At 31.6% G+C, this 27,741-nt stretch overlaps 1 protein-coding gene across 1 annotated transcript in view; it reads left to right on the top strand.

The window, feature by feature from the left end:
• LOC145293052 (uncharacterized) overlaps positions 1 to 27,741 on the top strand; it is a 337,851-nt gene that overhangs the window by 196,484 nt on the left and 113,626 nt on the right. The window contains exon 3 of the mRNA XM_080139372.1: positions 14,503 to 14,851. Coding sequence (XP_079995498.1) covers positions 14,539 to 14,851 — 313 coding nt within the window. The 5' untranslated portion in view covers positions 14,503 to 14,538. The remainder of the gene's footprint in view (positions 1 to 14,502; positions 14,852 to 27,741) is intronic.

The raw sequence follows: 27,741 nt of genomic DNA, 5'->3' as shown, positions 1-27,741 counted from the left end.
CATATGTATATATATGTATATAGATGTATTTGTATATATGTGTGTATATATGTTTATATATGTATATATATGTATATATATATCTATATATATGTATAAATATGTATATGTATATATGTATATATATGGTTATATATGTATATATATATGTATATATATGGGTATATATGTATATATATGTATGTGTATATACATGTATGTGTATATATGTATATATATGTATGTATATATATGTATGTGTATATTATGTGTATATATGTATATATATGTATGTGTATATATGCATATGTATATTTGTATATGTATATATATGCATGTGTATATATGTATATCTGTATATCTGTATATGTATGTATGTGTATATATGTGTGTATATACGCATGTATATATATGTATGTGTATATATGTATACATATATGTATGTGTATATATGTATATATGTGTATATATATGCATATATGCATATATATGGATATACCTATATATATGTATATATATGTATATATGTGTATGTACATATGTGTGTATATATGTATGTATATGTATGTATTTATATGTATTTATATATGCATGTATATATGTATACTTATGTATATATATATATGTGCGTATATGTATGTATATATATATATACACCATCTTCTCTATTTCAATCTGTAAATACGATATATATATATATATATATATATATATATATATATATATATTATGACACCATCGAATGTAAAAACACCAGTTATATACATGGAGGCATTTATTGTTATATCTAATGATTGCTTGCTCTAGCTTACCAACTAATCGGATTATTTGTTATTATTAATCCTTCTCGGGCTATTATTTTCATTGGCAAATTACGAATAAGAGTCTTCTTTCACTGATCGATTGCAAGTCTCGTTTTAGTAAATTTGTATTCCTCAACAAACGGGAAATTTGAAAGCATCAGCTTCGTTGATCAACTGTATAGCGTCACGTTTGTTGAAGGATTAAACCGATGATAAATAAAGTTCAGTAATCAACTAGAGCATAAAACGCATCATATATGATATGATGATTAGCCTTGTGTACGGATCGTTTCCGATGAATAGGCATTTGGACACTATCCGATAATTAGTGGAGGTTAATTTATTAAATGGAGGAATGGACAAAGTGGAAAATGATGATAATATTAATAATATTAAATCACAACTAGAAAGATAAAGAGCAAAAGAATAACAGAAATAATTTCGAGGGCGAATAGTGAATAAACTTATTTTGTATGTCATCTCAATATTTTTAATTTTCACAGGCGGTAAGACACATTTTCCTGAGTTAAATAATTTAACGCGAGCCTAATGAATGTGAAATCGTGTCACATTTTCTCGAATATATATATATATATATATATATATACATATGTATATATATATACATATGTATATATATATATGTATGTATATGTATATATATACATATATGTATGTATATATATGTATGTATATACATATGTATATATATACATTTGTATATATGTATGTATATATATGTATGTATATATATATGTATGTATATATATGTATGTATATATATGTATGTATATATATGTATGTATATATATGTATATATATGTATGTTTATATATGCATATATATGTATATATATTTATATATATGTATATATATATGTATATGCATATGTATATGTATATATATATGTATATATATATATATTTATATATATATATTTATATATATACATAATTTATATATATATATATATATATATATAAGCTGGTCTGCAGTTTAATTTGTTGCTGGCTATCTTGCTCTTGCTTGTTGCTGGATCTCAACATTTTGAACCGAGAGAGAGACTTAGCTGTCGTACAAAGCTAAGACTCTGTAACATCATATTTGTATAGATACTCCCTCAGGCATTTGGGCTCAAGGATTTTAAATGTCTGAGGGAGTGGCACTCGTCTGACAAGACGTTGCAATCATCATATATATATATATATATATATATATAAAGGAGTGAACTAAAACTTGCTGTCATGGGACTCTATATACGAATGTAGGCAAATTTGGTTATATTTTATTGATTTAAAAATATAGGTTTGGGGGAAATATATACCAACTTTTGGGGGACAATTCCATAAGTTCCAAATCATCTGATAATTCCCCAAAACCTCTGGCCTTGATGAAGGGAGACTAAAACTTGCTGCTATGCTTTCAAATATGATTAAAGAAGAGCAAGGGAAGACTTAATCTCAATTATTTCGCATATATTATAGTTCCCTCTTTGGTAATAGGGCATGATTATGAATATCTCCAGTATAAAAACAAAAAACTGGGAGATGTAACAGATTAGAAATATTTGAAAGCAAGTCTCCCCTTGCTGTTATTTCAGATCATTTGAAACAATAGCAACAAGTTTTAATCTCCTCTTTATAAAGGCCAGATGTTTGCGGGAAATATCAGATATTTTGTAAATCTTATGAAAAACCAGGGACACAAATGACTATGATTGAAACAATTTCTTGCTGTAAAAATATGCCAAAAATAGACTCTGGATGATAAATGATGCTCTTGTATCTGACCTTAAGAGCAAATGTCACATAGCCCACTACACAATTTAGGTCATTGCCTTTTCAACGAGCCTTCATTTGTTAAATTCTGATCAATTTCCGCTGAAATTTAGAACTTTGAAATTTGCCAAAAAGGTGGTATATATATATATATATATATATATATATATATATATATATATATATATATATATATATATATAGTAGTGGCCTGGCAAGACCAGAGGAAAGACAACCGCATCTGCAAAACTAAAACTGGCCTGGTAGGACACTCTATACTCAAATGTAGGCAAATTTGGGCATATTTATTTGTTAGAAAAAAAGTTGTTGTTTTTTTTACTAATTGTCATAAAATTTTAACCATAGAATAGTATTATAATCCTCACAAAGCCTGCAAAGTTTCAAGTAGTTTCGTCCCATAAAATCAAAGATATGAGCATTTCAATATTCAATCTCGCTACCAGTATTTATATATCTATATGTGTGTTTGTATTAGAGAGAGAGAGAAAGAGATAGAGAGAGTGAGAGTGAGAGAGAGAGAGGGGGGGGAAGAAAGAAAGAAAGAAAGAAAGAATGAGTAGTGAGAAATGATGCATCTAAATGTTTAGCTTGTCTGTGCGAACGAGGTTGTGCATATCACAGTTTGATAGGGCTGGTTTTGTCGTTTGGCAGATGTTTCCCCTAAAATTCCGTAAATGTACAAAGGCCTTCGCGATACTAAGGGGCGGGGCTTGCCCACCACGAGCAACGATGATTCATAGAATAGGGCTCTGTTTTTTTTTTTCTTTTTTTTTATCTATCATCACCTTTATCGTTTTATATATTTTTTTCTAGTTTCGTTGCTGGAGTCAAGACATCAATCACTAAACTATTTTGTTTAGATTAAACGGAAAGAATGACGCATACATACAATAAATTACATTTTAGCTACGACAGAAACTATTCGTATCACACGTTTATGTTATACTAGTAAAATCTCTTCGACTGTGTGTATTATATAAAACCTAGACTTTTGCGCATTAAAAATGGGAAAAAGGTATGGAATGCGAGGATTAAAGACAAAGTGAGGAAAGTGAAAGTTACGAGGCTGCCGACGGAAAAATCAAGGTCTACTTTCTATTCTTCTAAAATACCTTTTCTCTTGACCTTACAGAGATCATTAAAATAAAGATGCTCAGTATATACATATATATTAGCGGGATAAATAGAAATACAATATTAAAACAGCATAAAAATATGTTAAGCTTGGGTGCCAGTTTCATGATGGCTTTTATAATGCTGTGAAATGCATGGAACTTTTATTAATGCAAAAATTTTGAACCTCTGAACATTTCAAAGAAATCCGATTGGTGGCTGAATGTATGTGAAAAGTAGGGGTTTTTTTTTTTTTTTACAAGGGGGTCACCATCATGAAGGCCTGAAGGTCACTTGAAGGGTTAATAAGTGCAAGGTAAGACAACAGCGTAAGGATTGATAGTGGTAGAAATTGAGTAGCAGTTGATTATTTAGGAGGACTGTTCAACAAGCATTTGTTTACATTGGACTTGACAATGACAAACTGTAATCGGCTTGAAAGCAGAATCGCTGTATACAGTTCTACGGGCGGGTAGTTCTGGAAGAGAAACTTTGTTCGTGGAATTTGCGTTTAGATTTCGGCGTAGATGTGGGAAATTGTTGACAGTAGTTGCAGGTAGACGAGGGTTTGTTGTGAATGTTTTATAAACTGAAGCTCAGCTGAGAACGTACTTTTATTTATCGTATAAACTAGTAGTGATGTTATAGAAACTTATTAGTTAAATTGATTAAATTTAGAAATAATAATGAGGTAACAAACACTTTCAATTGCATATTGGTTTCATTCGTGTGGCTTGCGTGAAAATGGGTGATTAAGAACTTACATGTAGGAGGAAAAGGCGTTAATTTGAATCTATGTTTCCATGTTTTGTCGAGCTATTTTTGCTGTATAGTTTGTATGAAATTGCCAGGGATAGTTGTTGGTGAGGAATATAACGCTAGAGCAAAGATCGATTCCCAACGTTTATTCTGTAAGATAAAGGTTGCAAGGAGAAGGAAAGGACATCACGTACTAAGTTTCTGTGTCAGTTTTGAACCCTGCTAAGGCAGGAAAAAGTGATCCGCTCAACCTCTCCACAGATGTGGTAACAGTACTCGATTTAAGACGTAATAAATTGAAGTCACCGGCTTGGAAAATATTTTATTTTCTACTTTTAATACAATGGACGAAATAAGTCTGTTCTTTGTTTTTAATCGATTTCTTTTACTTAAAGCTCTAAGTTAATTAGAATAATACGAAAAAATTCAGCACTCCGAGGAGACGTATAAAAATAGTAAAAGCAGTTAAACCTATTGATACTGCTATTTCGAAAATGTGCAAGCGGTTAAACCTAATTACACTGCTATTTCGAAAATGTTAATGAAATAAATCTTACATCGCTTAAGTTATGAGATTAGCTGATTGGGCACATTTACGGTATCCATCTAATAATCCCTTTAGATCTTATTTTTTGGAAAGATGAAATCATCACTATAGTCATAAATATGCACGCCCTCACCCCCGTGAGTGTATACGAGTTAAGCATTTGCCCCCCCCCATATAGACCCCAAAGGACGTCAAATTTTGGTGGAAATGAACAAACGGTGCAGTTTTAGGCCTTAACATATGTAAATTTGAGTTCTGTACTATGCAAAAAAAAAAAAAAAAAAGAAATGACCAAGTCCATCATTTGCCCCTCACCCCATTTAGCCCCAAAAGTCCACAAGGTCTTATCATATTTAAATTTGAATTCAGCACCAGGCAAAACTACTAAATAAACACACAGAAAATTTTGGACAAATATGGTAAAATAGTCCCAAAAATGGAGTGTTTTTATTAGCTCTAAAAGAGCCCCTGAGTTATCGCGAAGTATAGACAAACAAAATTATATAGAAATCAGTTAGTTACAACTTTTTAGAAAGTTTTATAAAAATCCAAGGCATCAAGTTTTTTATATAAGCACAAAAGTGTCAATTTTAGCCATTTTAAACCGATAGGCACCCCCGGGGAGCAACCGGAGTTTTCCAGGAAAATCCGTTTTGTTACTTTTTTACTCATATCATGTTTAATGTTTGGGCAAAATTTCAAAAAATTCCAAGGCGTAGTTATTGAGAAAAGTGCAGACAGATAAACGGACAAGAGTGAATTTACAGGTCCACCCTCCTTTTGTCGGGGGGGGGGGGGATCAATAGACATTGCATGAAAAATTAAAATATTCTCAAGCTATAATGGCCTCTTTAAATCTGTTATTTAACGTAAACAGATTCCCTTTTATAATATGAAACTAAAAGGAAATAAACATTGTATATCAATTTGGACGTCTGGTGTTTTAAATCGAATCTATAGTTTAAGAGATTCACACATGTCATTCATCATCTCAAATGTTATGGAAAACTGTTAAAGAAGATTGGCATGCGTATTCATGTATCATGCACCCATGCAGATGAGTGTTGAGTTCAAAGAGATTGCAAGAGAAATCTGGTTCCCTAATTGTTAAGGCATAATTATGCTCCAATGATTGTAACGGATAATTTTCATCTCTACAAATTTTTTTTTTTACTTTTCCTTTCTTTTATTTCTTTGGAACAAGCGTATGGATACCAATGCCCATGCGTTAAATCAACGTCGACACAACTTTATCTTACATAAGTAAACTAGCCTAAGTAAACTAGCCATCGACATACAGTCCTGTTTCGTTGTAGACTAGCACCTATTCCAAGCCGAGGATCGAACCTAGAACCGTCGTGATGACAGTCGGCAGTTCTATCCCTTGACCACGGAAGCGGTGCCCGCAACTAATCTGTCCGAATGTCTATTTAAATAAACATCCGTCCGCCACTCGTAAAGTGCTCAAACGTTTGTTTGTAAACAAACCGCGAGCTTCGCATTTTTCAGCCAAATTAAGTAGCGAGTGAGATTATTTACGATAGTGCTCAATATATATATATATATATATATATATATTATAACTCGGAAGAAAACCGGATTTATGGCATACTCAATGTTATATAATCAGTTCAAAGATTTTCACATCAACAAAAATTTGTGTACATATTTTCTTGAAACTATTTAAGAATCACTTTAGCACAGAATGACCAAAGAAAAAAGACTGTCATTTCGTTACAGGTTCCAGTGTATAAGGGAATTGCCAAATGACTATAAATACATGAAACAAAAATACCGATTCACATTCACGAATAACATTTTCTTATAACCATTTTTATAACTGGTTATAAAAATCCGATGCCAGCGTTCACTATTAACATTTAAAATCAATACAAAACAGCTGATTAGCTATACTAAGTATTCATATAGATCAAGTTTCATAAAACCTATCAGGTATTATGTTTAAATAACTAATAGATCGTTTTCTGAAAAAAATTAATAGTAATCTAAGCAGTAGAACTTATGTACTTTGAAATACGAAAATATGGAGTAAATACAAGTAAGCACCATTTATAGTCTCGCGAGAATCTCCAAACACACGATGGTTTCCCAAAGAATTGCTACGTCTGAGTGATTACAAAAATTATATGTATTGACTTTAAGTCGATTTATATAAACATATATAATTATATGAAAATCTTCCCCCTTGGAACAGATCAAGAAAACCTTTTTTACAGCCGTAGTAAAGACGGGACTGCTTTATGGTTCATAAGCATGAGCTCTCTGTAAAAAAAATAAATAAATAAAAATAAAATTAAAATTAAAAATTAAAAAAAATAATAATAACTTGAACGTAAGTTAGATGGAACTTGAACTATAATGCTCCGGTCGGTGTTAAACTTAAACTGAAAAACACACCCAACCGCAACCTTTTTGTATGGTCGGTTGCCCAGGATCACTTCAATAATAAGAGAAAGAAGAACACAATATGCCGGACACTGCCACATAAGAAACAAAATGTGATCTTCAGGGATGTGGTATTGTAGGATTCTAAACATGGAACCGCTAAAGTAGGACGACCTGTCAAGACGTAAAAAAAAAATATTGACAGGAGCCACTGGCTTAGAACTTGCAGATCTTCATAAGGCCATAAAAGATAGACCTGTTGAGGGAAAGAGTCAATTTGATTATAGCAATCTGCCTGATACGACGACAACGACAATGATGATGAAGATGATGATGATGATGATGATGGTATAAATTGCAATTTTTCTCGACGTCAAGTCTCAGTTTTATCAACACAAAGCTTCAGACTTAAAGAAAAAACAAATTTACACCGAACATCGTTTATGAAATTCATTTGTTTTTTGTTTTTTTCCTTTATAAACATGTTTGCCTCGAATCTGGAGATAAACAAGTTGGTGAAACATACTTTTTTTTTATAAATATATAATCGGTATTAACTATGATGAAATCATATTGTAGTTAAATATACAGTTTATAATTTTTATAAGGTTTTGTTAATTTATCAGAAGACAATCTTAATTTATAGATTACTAATTGATACATTTGAACTTTACATTTGCGTTTCACTATATAACCAGAAAAATGGTAGTTAGAATTTTGCACGAGAAACATATATAGGAGCACAAAAAAATCAAATTAACGCGTACAGTGGAACTTTTACTTTTAGGGGGGGGGGTTAAAACTTTTTATTACAATTAGGTTAACGTAGTGATTTACGATACATTTACAATTTTACACATGTAAATGATTACACATATAAATGATTACACATGTAAATGATTACACATGTACAGTTAAACAGAAAGTAAATCTAAAGAAAAGTCAGATATTTTAACAAAAACGTTTGCATCATTGTTAGGTATAAATACACAAAGCAGAAAGAAATCTAAATAAAAAGTTTTGTTGTCGATATTCACTAAGCTCCGGTATAGACAACGACGCCCGAGAGTTCCAGAGGATGAAATAGAAGTATTGTGATATGACGAAAATACGTCTATCTTTTATGTATCGTATAAACAAATAGTTTTTTTTTATTAGGATTGTGGGGTTTGTATTACTGTACACATAGATTCGAAAAAGTTGTCAAAAAAAAACAAAACAAATATATAACAAATAAATGTTATCAAAGGCAAGTTACTTTTATACCAAACTGGATATATTTTTCGTGTTTTTATTCAATGGAACATGTTTATTCAGCTCGAAAAACATACAGCGTTTACCGATGTATTGGAAAATTAAAAATGGCGCCCGACACTCTCTTTAACACAGTAAGTTCAGGAAAAGATGTTATAAATAATAAACTAGACAAAATACTGTTAGAAACTCGCTCATTATATGTTACCGTGACATAAGTCGAGATATATTCGGTGTTTTTTTAAATAGTATTTTATCTAGTTTATTATTTATAACACGCTTTCCCAAACTTACCATGTTAAAGAAAGTGTCGGGCGCCATTTTGAATTTTCCAATACATCGGTAAACACCGTATGTTTTTCGAGCTGAATAAACATGTTACATTGAATAAAAACAAAAAAATGTATCCAGTTTGGTAGAAAAGTAACTTATCTTGCCTTTGATAATATTTATTTGTTATATATTTCTTTTTTTGACAACTTTTTCGAATCTATGTGTACAGTAATACAAACCCGGATTGTGTTATGTTATAGAAACCTATTCGTTAAATTGATTAAATTTAGAAATAATAATGAGTAAGCAAACACTTTCAATTGCATATTTGTTTCATCCGTGTGGATGAGTGTAAATGCGTAAGTAAAAATTAACATGTAGGAGGAATAGCGTTAATTTATCGTTTACTTTAATGGTTGATTTGAATTTATATTTCCGTGTTTAGCCTATCTATTTTTGTCGTATAGTTTGGGTTTGCATGAAATATGATAATTGCCAGAAGTAGTTGTCGGTGAGGAATATGTGCATTAGCAATCTTACAGCTGTTTTTGGTTGTCTCTTATGTTTTCGTATAATGATACTTTATTGTAGAGATTGTTTATGTTGATTGGTGAAGTGAACCATCTGCGAGTATCAAAAAAGTAAATGTGCATTTCTAATGCTTTATAGTTATTTGTATGTAGTCTTGTGAATACAATATAGTTTTAAACTTTCACAGAAATCACTATATATATATATATATACATATATATATGTATCTATCTATCTATCTATATATATGTATATATATAGATATATATATATGTGTGTATATATATAGATATCTATATATATAGAGAGATATAGATATAGATAGATATCTATATATCTATATATGTATATATATATATAGATATCTACATATATATATATATATATATATATATATATATATATATATATAGATATATGATGATTGCAACATCTTGACACTCCCTCAGACATTTAAAATCCATGAGCCCAGATGTCTGAGGGAGTATCTATACAAATATGATGTTACAGAGTCTTAGCGTTGTACGACAGCTAAGTCTCTCTCTCGGTTCAAAATGTTGAGATCCAGCAACAAGAAAGAGCAAGATAGCCAGCAACAAATTAAACTGCAGACCAGCTTAATGCGGGTACTGGTCTTCTGCTTTATGGTTTTTTAAATCAGAGATTTGCTTCTCCTAGAAAGGGTGCCTTCACCACGGCTTAGAGATATATAGATACATATACATAGATATATATAGATATATATATATAAAAATATATATATAGATATAGATAGATATATATATAGATATAGATGGATAGATATATAGGTATATATAGATAGATATATAGAAATATGGATATATATATATATATAGAGAGAGAGAGAGAGATTAATAGAAATCTCTCTCTCTCTCTCTCTCTATATATATATATAGATCGATAGATATAATCAAAATGTAGTATCTCAACGAATATAGTTTTAGAATATATATATATATACTGTATGTATATGCATGTATATATGTATGTATATATGTATATGTATGTATATTTGTGTGTATATATATGTGTACGTATGTATATATGTATGTGTATACGTATATATGTATATATGTATGTATGCATATATATATACATGTATGTATATGCAAATGACGTATGGATATGTATATATATATATGTATATGTATGGATTTATGTGTGTATATATATGTGTACGTATGTGTATATGTATGTATATACGTATGTATGTATATATATGTATGTATATGCGAATGATGTATATATATACATATGTATATATATATGTATATATATGTGTGCATATGTAGGTGTATATGTATGCATATGCGTATGTATATATATATATGTATGTATATGCGAAAGATGTATATATATATGTATATGTATGCATATATTTGTGTATATATATATGTGTAGTATGCATGTATATATGTATGTATATACGTATGTATGTATATACGTATGTATATATATGTATATATATGCAAATTATGTATATGTATACGTATGCATATGTATATATATATATATATATATATATATATATATATAAAGCTGAACGTCTGTGTATATGGTGTACTATTATAGAAAACTGATCCCATATAATGATAGAAGATGTATTGAAACACAGGAATGGGTATGTTTGATCTGGCATAATGATGATTCATTAAAATTGTGGGGTCTGCGTACGCGACTGGTCCACAAAGTATGGAATTTAAAAATTAAAAAAAAAAAAAACGTTTACAGGTGTTTTTGATATAGATGTACATAATAATACTTTGTATAAGTATGTTTTAACTTAAATAGGGGTGGTATAATAAAATTGTGGGGTCTGCGTTCGCGTCTGCCCTCCATAGAATGGACATAGGCACACACTTTAATAAAGACTTTTTATATCTATCTGTGTAAGTATACTTTGATAATTATGTTTCAGTTTGATGAAATATGGTATAATAAAATTATGGGGTGTTCGTTCGCGCCTGACCTCCAAAGAAGGGAAATATGTCACAAAGTTTAACATGTTTTTTTTTTAATATAGATCCACAGAATATTGTGATAAGTGTTTCAGTGTGAACAGGTATGATATAATAAATTATGGGCGTTATCTATTTTATTTTTACTTTCATCATATTTTGCTTTGGTTTTGATACCCCCAAATTCGAAGCTATCTCTTTACAACCCTTCCTTTTCATAACCTATCATACTTTCATAAATCAGAGTCCATTTTCTGTAGGCTGTTTTTGAACCCAGTCAACGGTGGGTACTTTTGCTTATATATATATATATATATATATATATATATATATATATATATATATAAGTGTGTGTGTGTGTGTGTGTGTATAATTATTTTGTCCTATATTTCAAACTCGAGGAGTCTGCGCATAATCCGAGAATAAATACAATAGTACACACACAGAGGCACAGATAAAGACTGGAGGAAATTATTGATAGTGGTTTTAGATGGACGAGTGTTTTTTCGAGAATTTAGCGAGGGGGGCATACACTGGATCTCAGGCAAGCACTTTCCATGAAAATACCGATGATGCAGAGATAGACTTGCAACGTCTATTACTGTAGGAAAGAGATTGCAGTGAAGAGAAAAGGGCATCCCCCACTAAGCTACGAAGTCTATTTTAAACCTTTTAAGGCAGGATAAGTTCTTTCTAGCAATTCCTGCCAGGATGTGGCAACAAAACGCCATCCCTGGACCTACCTGGCTCTTATATAGGTAGAGAACAGCATCAGCAGTGAGACATCTTCTGTAGCTGTAGAAGGATCCCACCATTTTTCCAACGAATTTCATGTATGTGTTCCATTTTTAATCAGAAGTAAACTTCAAGTCCAGAGGTTTGTCAATATATATTATAAGTATTTATTACATATATTATATATACATTACATATAAATTATTTCGTGTTTATTATTATATTATATTGAACCCAATATATTATAATGATTTTTAAAAAATTAAACAAATAACTTGTGCACCACCACTGAAAATCGAAACCAAAACATTTAGATTACGCTTTCCTCTTTGTTTCGACGGTTAATGGCTGAGCTATGAAAACATGTTTGCTGCGAGGCTAAAAATTAAAACTTGAACCAAAAGCTATTACGTTACGCATGCATATTCGTAACGCCGTCGTTCGACCTTCACCTGATAAATTCCATTTTTTTTTTAAATTTTACACTTTGCGCCGATTTCCCCAAGCTAAAACACAAATATAAAGTTTCGCATGGATTCAAATACCTTATATATATATTAAGTTTCATGTCTGTAGACCAAAAACTGACTGGAGTTTATTCGGCACAATTTTTTAAACAAATATATATAATATATATACGCATACATAAATATGTATAAAAAGAGTTTTATGTTTATGATAATACTTTTACGCTAATATTACGCAAGTATAAATCATGTAGAATAGCTTCATAAATATATTTACATGTAATAGTTAACTAAATATAATAATCCTATAATAAAACTGAAAAAAAAAACGAATAGGGAATTAAAATGAATGTTTAGAAGAATATGCAAATTAGCTAGGTGTTTTGCAAATTAATGAAATTCTACAATCTATATCTTCTTAAAGGTAAAACGGTTTTTCATATGAATATCAATACACAAAAAACCCAAATGTATAGGAGTATATATATATATATATATATATATATATATATATATATATATATATATATATATATATGATCTAATATCATAACACAAGTATCGTTCGGATTTTTACGGATTTATGTGGTCATGATCATTTATTTTTATTTTATTTTTAAAGTTCCTATTTTTTAAAGAGTCAGGCAGCAAATATTCAAGACTAACAATAATTATATGACTGTTTTTGCACTACGAAACAAATACTGTCAAGGGTGGTCGTTTTTGACATGTTGAAATAAATAAATCGTAAGATGAATAACATCTTGGAATTTGAAATATAGCTGTTTTGTCATCTATTTATATATGGTATGTAGTTACAGTTAGCATATATTGGGCTTCATAAATTAAAGGATTGTTCTAAATAAGGGAGAAAATACAATTGAAAAACATATTTATCCATTAACATATATATATATATATATATATATATATATATATATATATATATATATATATATATATATATATATATCCTGAACATACATTTCACTTGCCACTGGTATTTAACAATGTCGACTCAGAAGAGGTGACGTTGGAGACTACGTACCTCTTGGCACAATAATTTCCCGCGCAGACACTCCTTTGTGGGTATCCAGTCTGTCAAAAACTGAAAGCGCCTCTGTGTGTGTGTATATATATATATATATATATATATATATGTGTGTGTGTGTGTGTGTGTGTGTGTGTGAGATTATATATAATAAATTGACAGCTAAACAATGTCGCAGCCCACAGGAGCCATGACAGTCAACGAAGCGGAAGTTCCAAGACTCGAGTTTCGCCCTCATTTGGGCTCATCAGGATTCGCATGCAAGAAGCTCGGGTTTCGAATCCTGAGTTCGAATGTATCTAACTGATCAGCCCAAAATGAAGCGAAACTCGAGTCTTCGACTTCCGGTTCGTTGAGTATCATGGATATTGTAGGCTGCGACGCTGTTTGGCTGTGGAATCTTATATATATATATATATATATATATATATTGTGTGTGTGCGTAATGTTTCTTTATAAGGTAGTATATGCTAGAACAAAGTGTTTTATACGAATGCAGCCCTCATATTATTATCATAGAAACTAGATGGATTACGATTCCGCCCAGTTTCATATTTTTAGTTTTTCGCTACATTTTTTTTATGATCCTTTTCGGGGTTTTTTTTTCATGAGAAAGTGTTCCTTTGTAATCTTATTAATTCTTGTGACTTTCGAGTTTTACTCAGGACCATTCAACACGTCTTGCATAATAAGCCAAAAGGCATACAAACTTTCTGAATGTATATGCATGCAAATATTTACCATTGTCTGTATAGAATGTTTTGCAAATAGATTGATGCTAATTCTGTATTTGCTCTCTTTCACAGGTACACAGTGACTAGTGGTCCACAAAAGTAATCACCATGGGGGTCGCAGACGAAGTAGCTCCCCGTTTTACGACGAAACCCTCCTTAAAACAGGAAGATGGAGGTAAACGACTGGTGTTTTTGTGCGCATTGGAGGCCTCCCCAAAGCCTGACATAACATGGTTTCTCGGAAGCACACAATTGAAAGCCTCAGACAAACACAAAATGAATGTAGAACCGAAAGGAGGCATCGCCTACAACATTGTGATGGAACTTATTGGGGTTGCAAAAGAAGACGCAGGGACGTACAAAGTGGTAGCTAAGAACAAATTGGGAGAGGTATCAGCAACCATCAATTTGAATCTCGGTGGTAAGTATTTGTTCGGTTTTCACAAACATTTGAAATAAACCTGCCAGAATCACCTCTAGTTTAAATTGATGCATTTTGATTTTATATCCTAATAATATTTCATGATAATTTATGTAATAATATAAACTAGCAGGACCCGTGGAAATTCCACGGTAGTTAAAATCTTTTAAAACACATCAGTAAGAAATTCCTTATAAAATGAACGTATGGAAGCAAGTAGAACAAACAAAGAACTTTAGTTTAAACTTTTATTGAAGGTCAATGCGATCGTAACTGATGCTGTTGATATTGTCAGGAAGTGCTGGTGATGATTGAGGCGGTGACAGGGACGTCGATCAGCTGCTTGGAGTGAGAATAGTGGTCAGTCAGCAGGTTCTTGGGAGTCAGATTGTGAATTTAAAAAACTGTGTGACATTGCTGACATCGATTTTGTGCAAGTTCTGATGACCCCAAGTTATTTAATATTTCAGGACATTTTGGATTACATGTGTGAGTAATGAATAGGTCACAGAAAACTGCCATTGCATCTTGATAAAGCTGTTGTAGATTCCTAGGACTTCCTGTAAATGTAGATGGTAGAATAACTGGTACACCAGAATAACCATCTTCATTCCTTGCTAAATGATCCATTAAGCCAGAATATTGAGCAGCTCTTAGTTGACTTTGATGGCTTTTAATGAAGTTAAATAAGCAACTGTCAACTTTTACATATGCGATAGACTTTTCTATTCATTTTGAATTTTATTCAATGAACATTTGGAAATTCACAAATATTTTTAAGTCGAATTATTGATATAGATTTCAATTAATGCATCACAACTTCCTGATAATATAAATAGAACACTTTGAATTTTCTGTACAAAAGTTTTTTTTTCCATAAAAACATTGTAATCTGGTATAATATTCAGATTCTTGTGTATTACATGCATAGAAAATGAAGTGTTTCTGTAAATCTTACGAAGTACAGTTAAATTTTGATTTTTCGATAATCAAAATGATGTGAGGTAGGTTGTACCTATCAAATTTATTGTCAATGTTATATAGTTAAGTAAGCTGGCTAATTGGCTATAAAGTAAGTTATTCCGAACTTTGATCTAACATTTTAATTAAAAAAAAAAAGCTTAACATTTTCTTGTATCTTTTTTTATATTAAGAAAAATGTAAGCATCATGCTGAAATAATAAAATGCCATTCTTAATAAGGGGAGAGGGTTTGACTATTCTAAACCTTCACCTAAATAACGATTTAATGAAAAAAATGTTTAAAATGTTCTTGTATCTTTTTTATAATTTTTGTTAAATAAGAAAAATCAATAAACTTTGATAGCACTATTGTAAGAATCATGCTGAAAGCCATTCTTAATATGAGAAGGGGGTTAACTATTCTGAAACTTCACCTAACAATGTATAAAAAAATAAGGGAAAAATATATGTATGAACAATAAATATTTCTTCAGTTAAATAAAATATACTGTAAATCTTTAAATAAGGAATACATATTTATTTAAGCCATAATTATTGAAACAAAGTATTTTACTGCATAAAAAACGGTTATGGGGAGAAGGGTTAACTATTTTGAACCTTCACCTAAATAGCGATTTAATGAAGAAAACTTTAATGGTCTTGTATCTTTTTTTTTATAATTTTTTTTTTAAATAAGAAAGAAAAAAAAAGAAAAAAAAACGGTAAATATCCAGATACGCTACTACAGAACACCGACCACTCTAATTTAGTAGTTTGCTTGGCGAAGCCGTCATTTATGCTACAACGTGCATGCGCGTAGCATAAACGGAAGCTGCAAAATGGTGGAAAGTTATTCGTGGGTTCGGGGTTAATACCATGCAAACGGTAAATTTGCCCCAAGTTTGACTATCAGATTCGTTGTCAGCGACCTCAATTACCAATAAAAAAAGAAATTAGAGTGGTCGGTGTTCTGTAGTAGCGTATCTGGATATTTACCGAAACTTCACCTAACAATGTAATAAAAATAATGGAAAAATTCTTCAGTTAAATAAAATATACTGAAAATCTTTAAATAGGAAATAAATATTTCTTTAAATAAATTAAATCGTAAGTAATGAAACACTGTTTTATTTCATATTAAAAAAAATAATATTGTTGTGTCCATTTTTTATAGTATTTAAATATGTATGCCCTGTCGGTGGGCATTAGAAGATGAATGCCTGTAAAAGAAGCAAAATAAAACGAACAAAACATAAGTAATAACTATGTAAACAACGTGAAACTGTATAAATGTTGCAAAATTACTCGATTCGGCATTAAATAACACGAAAAAGGATTGATATGCCGTAAAACAAAAACAAAACAGAACAAGACGTAAAATATGTTTTGACTCTGTATTTGCGAATGGTGACTTTGGTGATTTATTTAATAAAGTCATTCTTGACTTTTGTAACATGTATTTCTAAACATATTTTTTGTTGTGTAAGGCTCACTCAAAAGTAAATAAAAAAAAAACATAAAGTGGCACAGTAAAAAAAAACGTACTCGTAGCGTTAAATGTAAAAAAATATATTTATTACTGAATAAAATAGAATAAGCGTTCTTACAATAATAAACAGAAGACACCGTTAAAAATGTAAGTAAAATACTTCACTATTTAAACTGGAACGATACCTTCTATGCATAACTGTCTTTAAAATAATCCGGAACCATAAATAGACAGTTATTATTATTATTTTTTTTTGTTCGGGAACTTTTGGGAAATAAAAGGGTTAATGATTTTTAACTGATAAAGATTGAACAATAAAGGAAGATAATTCACATTAATTAATTTTGCGATGATGATGACGTGACACCGTACGGACAAGCAAATTAATATATAGATTATTAGCCATAAATTAAACAAAAATAAGAAAGGATTCCTCCTGCACGATCAGAGAACAAAAAAATGTGTAGCATAGTCAAACATCATTTAACTGATACCAATATTTATTTAAGGGTGGCTGTGAGTGGGTGATGCATAAACTTTTACTTATGTGGGATATATTGGAGAGAACACTGATTGGATATTGCGAAGAAGTTTCTTATATAGTCTTTGGAGGATCACTGCACACATTGAATACTCTGCTAGGGTTCTTTCACATGACCTTGGATCCAGATACACATACAGACATATGTGTATATAAAACATTCACACACAGATTCTCGAGCACAGTTACATATCCATTCGTTTATCAGCCTACAAAATAAGGTGATATATGAAAACATAAATAAAACACTTAATTTTATCCGCTCAGGTTGTTATTTTTAAGGATTAACTTCCGAGTTCAATGCTAGATGTGTGTGGATAAGTATTACAAGGATATACGATCTATACACATCTGCTGATACACACATATGGACAGAAACATAAATCCACGTACATGGAATATATATAAATCTATCTATATATCTATAAATGTGAACGCGTGTGTGTTTGTCTGTGTGTGTGTGTGTTTGTGTACATTTCCCTACGTAATAACTCTGTCAATTTTTAGTCTACAGACTCGAAATTTGATATACAGGATACTGAGATTTGGGAAAATCGGGGTGATCGGTTTTTGGCCAGAAATTTGGCGATTAAGGGGTCAAAGTTCAACGATTTGTCCTTTGAGAACTCTACCAAACTCCTTCAACAATTTTGGGTCTACGTACTTGAAATTTTTGATATAGGTTCCTTGGACATGGATCTAACTTAATAACTAAATTTGAGCCCAAAACAATAAATGTTAAGGGGGCATAATAGGGGTCAAAGTTTAAAAGAAAATTGACCTCTGCGGTCTCTTCTAAATTACTCAGACAATTTATGGTCTAAATATTTGAAAGTTTACATAAAGGGTATTCAGATATAGGGCAAGCTTTTTCATCAGTTTGGGCCGAAAATTTTTAATTGCCAATATATAAATGTATGTATGTATGCCTGTTTGCATGTCTGCCTTAAACTTTCAATAGAGGAGACGGATTTTACCAAGATCTATATCGTTTTACAATTCGACCTTTCATATGACAAATATCGAAAAATTGGCTAAAAATATTAATATCTTCCCCTTCAACTAGGCACTTTCCTACAGGGGGGGGTCACTTTTTTCGCCGATATCTTTTAAAGTTATCCTCACCTTAAGATTGTCTAGCTTAATTTTTAAAAATGTCGCTTCCGGTTTGGCGGTGGTCGTAACAGCATAAACGTTAGGTTTTACCCCGTTCTTTTCCTCCTTTGCGTAACGGGTTCGAGCCTGCCTTCCTACTACCCTTTTTTTTGTTTTTGCTCAACATACACATCCAAACACCCGGGCAACGCCGTGCTGAAATGCTAGTATATATATATATATATATATATTTATTTACTACACACACACACACACACACACACATATATATATATATATATATATATATATATAAAAGGAGAATATATATATATATATATATATATATATATATATATATATATATATATATGTATAAAGGAGAATGATGGAAAGTGTATTCCGACGAGACAGAGAGATAGAAAAAAGGAACAAACCAAGACACACCTCCATCAACGTTTCGGATTTATTGTAAGATTTCTTCATTTATCCAGAAAAAAGTCTTACAATAAACACGAAACATTGATGGACATGTGACTTGGTTGTTCCTTTCTCTTTCTCTCTCACTCTCTCTTTCTCTCTCTCTCTCTCTCTCTCTTTATATATATATATATATATATATATAAACTGCGTTAGTATCGAATACTGCTGGAACATATGTGTACAAAAGTTATTAACAAATAATAAATCTCAAACTAAATATACTCTGATAGTTATTTCTGTGTAGCTTAATTGTTATAAACATATTTTTGTACAATATATATATAGTATAAAAAATACATTTACCCTGATGACTTCTCTCAATCATCGAACACGAATGTTTCTGTGCCTCTTACGTGTCATAAGTATATGTTTTGTATACTTTTAAAATATTTACTTAAACAGGTGAGTGTAGCCCACTTGTAGTATTCAAATATCTTTATGACAAGTAAGTCATACAAAAACGTCTGTATTTCTTTCCATAGGAAAATCATTAGGTTAGTAATCAATATATATATATATATATATATATATATATATATATATATATATATATATATAGTAAGTTATAAAATATATATGGCGATTAAGCTACACTGAATATTCCGCGTTTCACTCTAGGACTCTTCAGGCTTAGGCGCCTAAGCCTGAAGAGTCCTAGAGTGGATGAAACGCGGAATATTCAGTGTACCTTAATCGCCATATATATTTTATAAATTACTAACTAGCTCTACCTACGTATTGGGCACTTTTGAAGTAAATACTTAAAGTTTACGCATAAATTTATACTTTCGTATATTAATTTTATGTGAGTAAACGAAGTAGAGTTATATATATATATATATATATATATATATATATATATGTATATATATATATGTATATATATATGTGTGTGTGTGTGTGTTTTATTTGTTTTTGTTTGTTTTTCTTAACGATATTTTTTAATCTATTCAATTATTTATACGAAAGTGCATCTTTACCTAAATACGAGTTGGGAATAATTTTATCAATGACCAATGTGGTACTCTATAAATGGGGAGCGTCATATATATTATGTTTTAAAATATCATTATCTACTGACACGTGTTTCGTCGTCTACGACTCATCATTTAAAAATAATATATATGCAGCTCCTCATTTAGGGGTACCAAATTGGTCAAAGGGAAAATTATTCCCAACTCGTATTTAGGTAAAAATGCACTTTCGTATAACTAATTGAATTCATTCAAAAAGTACCCCTAACGAAAACAAATAAAAACATCCACATAAAAACGCGATACATTGAGTAGCCGTGCGAGGTAGCCGCATGATAGAGGTTTAGGCTTCTTATCTGGGGTCCTGATCTATATATCGAAAATCTCGCTAGATTCAGCCACTCTAATGAGTCGTAGACGGCGAAAAGCGCGTCAGTGGATAATTATATTTTAAAATAATATATATATATATATGCGTGTGTGTAATATTGTACATTATAATGTACGTGTATATACATGAAAAATTAATCAATTATAGGTGTATCTAAAAAGTGTAATTACACTTATTTCGATAAAATCTTTGGAGCTTTTATAATAATGCCTCAACACTTATCAGGCAAAAAGCAACTTGTGGATAAGCATTAATGAATTGCTAGTTGGGTGATGAACGAAACTATGAGAGGATTGACAATTATTAATGTTATTCAGAAAAGTTGATTAGTTAATAGGACAACTCGGCAAGTGTTTGCTGTGATTTGACTTGGAAGCGATCATGTCGTAGTTTGCAAGGAAGCAGTACAATTGACATGTGTGTCCAAACAGGGTTAATTATTTTGAAAAAAATTCTATTCATAGTAATTTGCTATAGGTTTAGGTAAACAAAAGAGAAAAGGAGACTTGTTTATGTTGATAGAATATGAATACTAGAAAAGTTAAGCGCAGATGTGCCTGGTAAATACCAAATGAGTGACCTTCTGTAAAACCAAGTCCATCAAACAGTCCATCCGGGTGTATAAATGAGTAATAGCCTTGCTAAGAATAAAACTGGAGGCAAACTAGCGTCATGTCGCAAGAATGATGAAGGCCATCTGTTCCAATTAAGGCTAGGAAACCGGAGATTAACACAGGATGTATTCAGCAGAATGTAGAGAATCGTTTGATTATATATAATTAAAAACAATATTATACTACGCGCTAATAAAATAAACACTGCGGGTGGAGAGGTGCGAAATTGAAAAAAAAACAATAATAAAAAAACATAAAACATGTTCAAATAAAACAAAAATAAAAAATAAAAATACGGAGAATTGATTACGAAATAAAGTAAATAAATTAAAGTTTGCAACAGAAGTATGAAAAATACAAGTATCTCTGATAAAATTTAATTACAAATCCTTATTTGGTGAAGCGTGGATAGTATAAATAATAATCTAGTTGTAATATATAGACAAACAAGCAGTAAATAGGCACAAATATTATTATCTATAACATAAATCTCATCTGTCTGTTTAAATGTATATATATATATATATATATATATATATATATATATATATATATATATGTATGTATGTGTGTATGTATGTATGTATGTATGCCTGCCTAAAACTTTCGAGAGAGGCGACGGATTTTCACGAGATCGGTATCATTTTGAAGATCGACCCTTCGGACGACAAATATCGAAAAATTGGTTAAGAACATTACTTCCTTCACCCTCAAATGGGCATTTTTCTACAGGGAGGAGTCGCTATTTTCGAAAGTCACTCCCTCTTTTCGATTGATTAGCCTTAATTTAAACCTTCGTCACTTTCTGTTTGGCGATGGACGCAGTACCAAAGACGTCACTTTTTTTGTTACTTTTTATCACGTTCTTTTTCTTCTTCGCAGTACGGGTTCGAGCCTGCCTGCCTACTACCACTTATTTATTTATTTATTTATTTATTTTTTGCCTGACACACACCTCTAAAAACCCAGGCAACGCTGCGCACCCAGGCTGGTCATAAATAAGGTAAATTGATGTCAAAAGTTATTGGTGGAGCTTTCTTCTTACTCTTGTTCATCCCAAAGAACTATGTCTACAGGGGACGATGTGAGGAGATTGGCAAGATGTCTGTTCACGTTGAATTTAAACTACTGCATGTTAGTACGGTCTGGAAACAGGTAATATCGAAGAAATTCAAATGTGCAACGATCCGATGGAGGAAACTATTAAAGTAAAATGCTTTCCGACATTTAGCGATTTTAGGGATTTTAGAGATTTTGCTGCTAGCCGGATTTGTCCAAATTATGTGTGTTGTGGGGGTACAGGTGCAATAAGTTCGTCAAAGCACATTCCATAAAAGGATTTGTAAAGCAGGCGCAAGTGTGCAACATTGTGGCGATGAGACAGGGGTTGGAGCTTGGTTGATTGTACGGGACGTGTTAAATCGAGACCTTTTTGGGACTAACTTAATATTTCTACCTGATGGATCTTTCGTAAATAAAAAAGAGCTAGTCGTGGTTAAGAGTGGCACTGGAATAATTTTACAAATTAATAACTGTAATGACTAAAAACGAAAGTAGAGACCAGAAAAGAAGGATATGAGGAAACATTTAGAGGTTGGAACAGGGAAGGAGAAATAGAAAACGTAAGAAAGAGAAACGAGGGAAAACCAAATGGGAGAGAATGTGACAGTGGATTATAGGGATAAAGAAAGAAGGGACAAAAGAGAGAACATGAAAAGGAGAAACGGAACACATTACGCCGTCACGTCATAGAAACTGTATGTCTACACATCTCAACATGTTAAGCAAGAGATTGGTTGTTTTTTACGGCATATCAACCTTTTTCAGGTTATTTAATGCCGAATCTAGCTATTTTGAGGAACGATTTTTAATGGAGTATATATATTTTTTTAAAGTCAGATTCTATTTAACCCATAGTTGGGACCCTAACAGGTACTACCACTCCGGGTCAGAGTGGACCTGGGAGCAATGGCAATTAAAGGGTGGCTCCACACTCCCCAAGGCCCGCAAGGTGGGGCCTCACAATCGGACATAGTTTTAGGTCATATCCAGGACCTAATGAGAGATTGCAAGAGAGATTGGCCCATAAATCGAGTCGTCCAAGAAGGAAAGACTTGTGGTAGATGCATAAATCTAGATGTGGTAACAATATTCCTTGCACGGGCAAATGTTAACTTTCTAGAGATACAGGATACTCTCAGGTGTGAGCAGTTTTTTGCCAAGGCAAAGAGATCCCACTCTTTTCAGTAGCCTTGGCAGTGTGTTCAACATATTTGTTTTAATTCATATTTCCTGTGAATGTTAAACCGATGAGTTTAGATGATGAGCTCTCGATTAGGGTTTTGAGAGTCATAACTATCGACAGTTTAGAAAGTTTCTTGTTGTTAAAAATAGTATTGCTGAATTGAAGAATAATTTAGTTTACAGTGGAAAGTCTCACCGTCGTTTTGCGACAATTTAGGTTGACTTTTAGATGGTTCTATAATAGGGACCCCTTTGAGAATTATAGTGCTTATTTTCTCCATGTCAAACTGCAAATGTAATATATCTATATATCTATTAAAGTGAACGTGTCTGTGTGTCTGTTTGTGTACATAACTCTGTCAATTTTTAGTCTACAGACTCGAAATTTGATATCAGGGTACTGAGATTTGGGAAAATTTATGTGATCGGGTTTCGGCCAGAAATTTGGCTGTTAAGGGGTCAAAGTTCAACGATTTGACCTTTGAGAACTCTACCAAACTCCTCCGATAATTTTGGGTCTAAACACTTTAAATATTAGATATAGGGTTCTTGGACATGGATCTAACTTAATAACTTGATGTGAGCCCATAACAATAAATGTTAAGGGGTCATAATAGAGGTCAAAGTTAAAAAAATTGACTGTGTTTTTTTGTTTTTTGCTCAGCATACACCTCCGAACACCCGTGCTAGTAATATATATTTTGATGGCTGAAATTAAAAAAAAAACTCACTTAACATACAATGTCGATGTGTAAATGTGTTAATTTTGTTTCGTACGGTCCGAGTGCTGAACGTTGTGGAAGAAAGCAGAAACTAGTAATTATTTTTCTGTCTAATTTCTTATTGCCTGCCTCTCTCTCTCTCTCTCTCTCTCTCTCTCTCTCTCTCTCTCTCTGTATGCATATATCTATATATATACACCATGATACTGCAGTAAAGAATTAAATTAATCCAACGAAAACTTAATTTTCAGCATAACTCTTCAGTGTAGCTAGATTTGGTAAGTTTTATTGCGCTGAGATTATTAGGAATTTACATCAGTTACACAATAATGAATTTGATCATGCTTATGTATGTATATATTCGCATTACTGACGATCTAGAGAGCTCAATTCTCTTATAGAGAATAATTGGCAGTCTTGCACTTAAGCCCGACAAAGTTGAAAGTAAGTTCGACAAATCTAGAAGGGTCACATCAGTATTTTACACCGTCAAATCACGATATTACGAATAATTACAGTTATTAAATACTTAATATTTTTTTAAATATTTTATTTATTTTAAGTTTTAAGCTTTCTTTTATTACGCACGGCAAAATCTCACGGTTAAAAAAAAATATTTTAATATTTTAAATATTTTTTAAATTTAATTTGAGGGTCACATCAGTATAACCGTCAAATAAATAGTATTACGAATTATTTAGGTTTTAACACGTATTAAGAATTATTAACGTTTTAAAATATTTTTTTAAAAATATTTTACTTTGTTTTACGCTTTCTTTTATTACGCACAGCAAAGTTTAACGTTTTTTTTTTTTAACTATTTTTTTAATTTTATTTGGTTTATTTCGTTCGGTTTCTTTTGTTCTTTTATAAAATCATTTCGTCAAATTCGTCCAATATAATTTTCTTAACAAAATAACACATGATTTGACACTGATGTGACACTTCTTGAGTTGTCGAACTTACTTTCAACTTTGCCGGGGTAAGTGCAAGACTGCCAAATAATTACTTCCACTGTGGCAGCCGTTAATTCGTCTACTAACGAACTCAATGTACGGCTGGGGACTGCACCCAAACACAAAGCCACATACATATACACAAGCATATACATAAAGATGTGTGTGTGTTGTGCTTGTATGTGTGTGAGTTTGCGGAGTATATTTTTTGTTTTCAACCCTATGTGATGCTAGTCACTTTGTTAATATTTGCACAACACTTTTCTGTGTTTATCAATCTTCTGCCTGTGATTGTTTACTAGCAAACATCAGTCGGAGATAAAACGAAGCTAAACAAAACACAGATGAATAAACTCTTTAGTAAGAAAAAAAAAATAATACCATCAAACACAAGAGTGATAACTAGCAGGGGAAGTAACTCTGCTCCCTCCCATGGCCTGTTGCCATTGCCAACCAAGCGCGAGCGTTTTCAGAATATAAACTGTCATATTGAATCACGATTTCATTCATAAACTTATGGTTTAAATAGAACTAGACATTTTAACTATGGAAGCATCAGATGAATATACTGCGTTGGTCATATGTGCCTTAACCTATAAAAGACGGACTTTATAATTTTGTATAGATGGAATTTGGAGTCATTATTGAATTCATGTTCGCGATTTGCGGTTTTTGTTCGTACACAGTTATATTTACTTTTTATTTATTTGTTTTTTGATAACTTAAGAACGTGTAGCAGCCAAAACATTTCTTATTTTATATTTTATTTAGTTAGTTTATTTATTGATTATTAAATAAATAGTGTTTATTCAACAACTAGCAATAAATAAATAGAATATAAAATAAGAAAATCAAAATTAAAAATAAAATAATTCACCTCTACCCATCCTGCACCCACCTTTATAAATAATAATAATAATAATAATAATAATAATAATAATAATAATAATAATAATAATAAATAAATAAATAATTATAAATACACCAATAAAGAAAAAGCAAACGACAGTGACAACAACCGCTCCTGACGAAGATCGGATGTACCGATAGAAAGCGTTTGAGAAGAATATGGCCGAACAACAACTTTTAGGCGCCATAATATACAACATGCCAGCCGAAATAAAGAAGACCACCCTGCGAATTGAAACGATATCCAAGGAAATCGGAAAAAAGAAGAACTCTGTCGTGTTCAGTCAGACGTGCTTGAATGTAAATATACACGCGTATTAGTTGTTTTCCTCATGTTTCAGTGGCAGCGTTCAATTACAAATCTTTTATTTATTTATTTTTTTAGTTTTTATTCGCCTTAAACAAAGCATACTGCCATTGAGGTGTATGAGGCTACTATGATTATAGGGTCAGATATTGAAAGGACATCCTAAACTGAGAGGTGTGCGACAAGTTGCTTGTTTATATTACATTCAAATTTGTGTAACCTGGTGTCGAGGAAACAGGGATATAATAAAAAAAAATAAAAGAGGTTCAAAGAGAAAAATCTATTAGAGTTGACTGTTTTCAGGAATTTGGGGACGTCTACAACGAAAGGGTGGGATGTTTCTCAGTTAGGCAGGTCGGGGTAATTAGGTTGCAGGTGAAGTAAGTTTGTCGGAGCACATTCCACAGAGGTGCTTGTAAGAACAGCACGTGAATGCTACATTGCGACGATGGGACAGGGGTGAGACTTTGTAGACAGTGCGGAACCTGTTAAGTTAGAGATTCCTTTTTTTTTTTCAACTTACTAAGACTCAAAGACTAGGGGTTGATTCACCAAGCCAGATGGGGCAATAATTCGTTATGTGTGGTTAAGTAGTGTTTTTATTTTTACTCACATTCATCCCTAACAAGGCATATCACCACTTGGACGTACGGGGCTACTATTTGGGACCATGCATATGAAAGATATACAAGATGTTGGTTTACGTTACGTTTCTACTTCTGCATATCAGTACAGTCAGGGAAGCAGGTAACAGGAAGGGAATTACAAAGTCTAGCTGTTCGATTGAAGAAACTATTAGAGTAGAAAATATTCTGCCATTTAGGGACCGCAACAGTGAAGGGGTGTGATTTTGTTTATAAGCGCGTTTGGCGAGTTTTATAGAGATATTGGATACTGGCAAAAGGAGTCCACCTCTGTTGTGTGTTAGTAAAACGATTGAACAACTTCTTTTGAACGCGCGTAACGAAACGCGAACATTTTAGCAATCATCTACATTGCATAGACGATTTTGCAAATCTACTAACGCGACAAAAATGTTAATTGGCAACGATAGAGCAAATCTTGGTCTTATTATTATTATTATTATTATTATTATTATTACTATTATTATTATTTATTTTATTTACTTATTTATTTATTTATTTTTTCATTATTTTCGCACTTCATAATTAAGATTTATGACATGCTTACTGACTGTGTATT

The sequence above is a fragment of the Euprymna scolopes genome, chromosome 14 (genome assembly GCF_053919585.1).
Source record: "Euprymna scolopes isolate OS-2025 chromosome 14, ASM5391958v1, whole genome shotgun sequence".
NCBI lineage: Eukaryota > Metazoa > Mollusca > Cephalopoda > Sepiida > Sepiolidae > Euprymna > Euprymna scolopes.
Note: the sequence above shows the minus strand (reverse complement) of the source record. Positions and strands in the feature narration are given on the sequence as shown.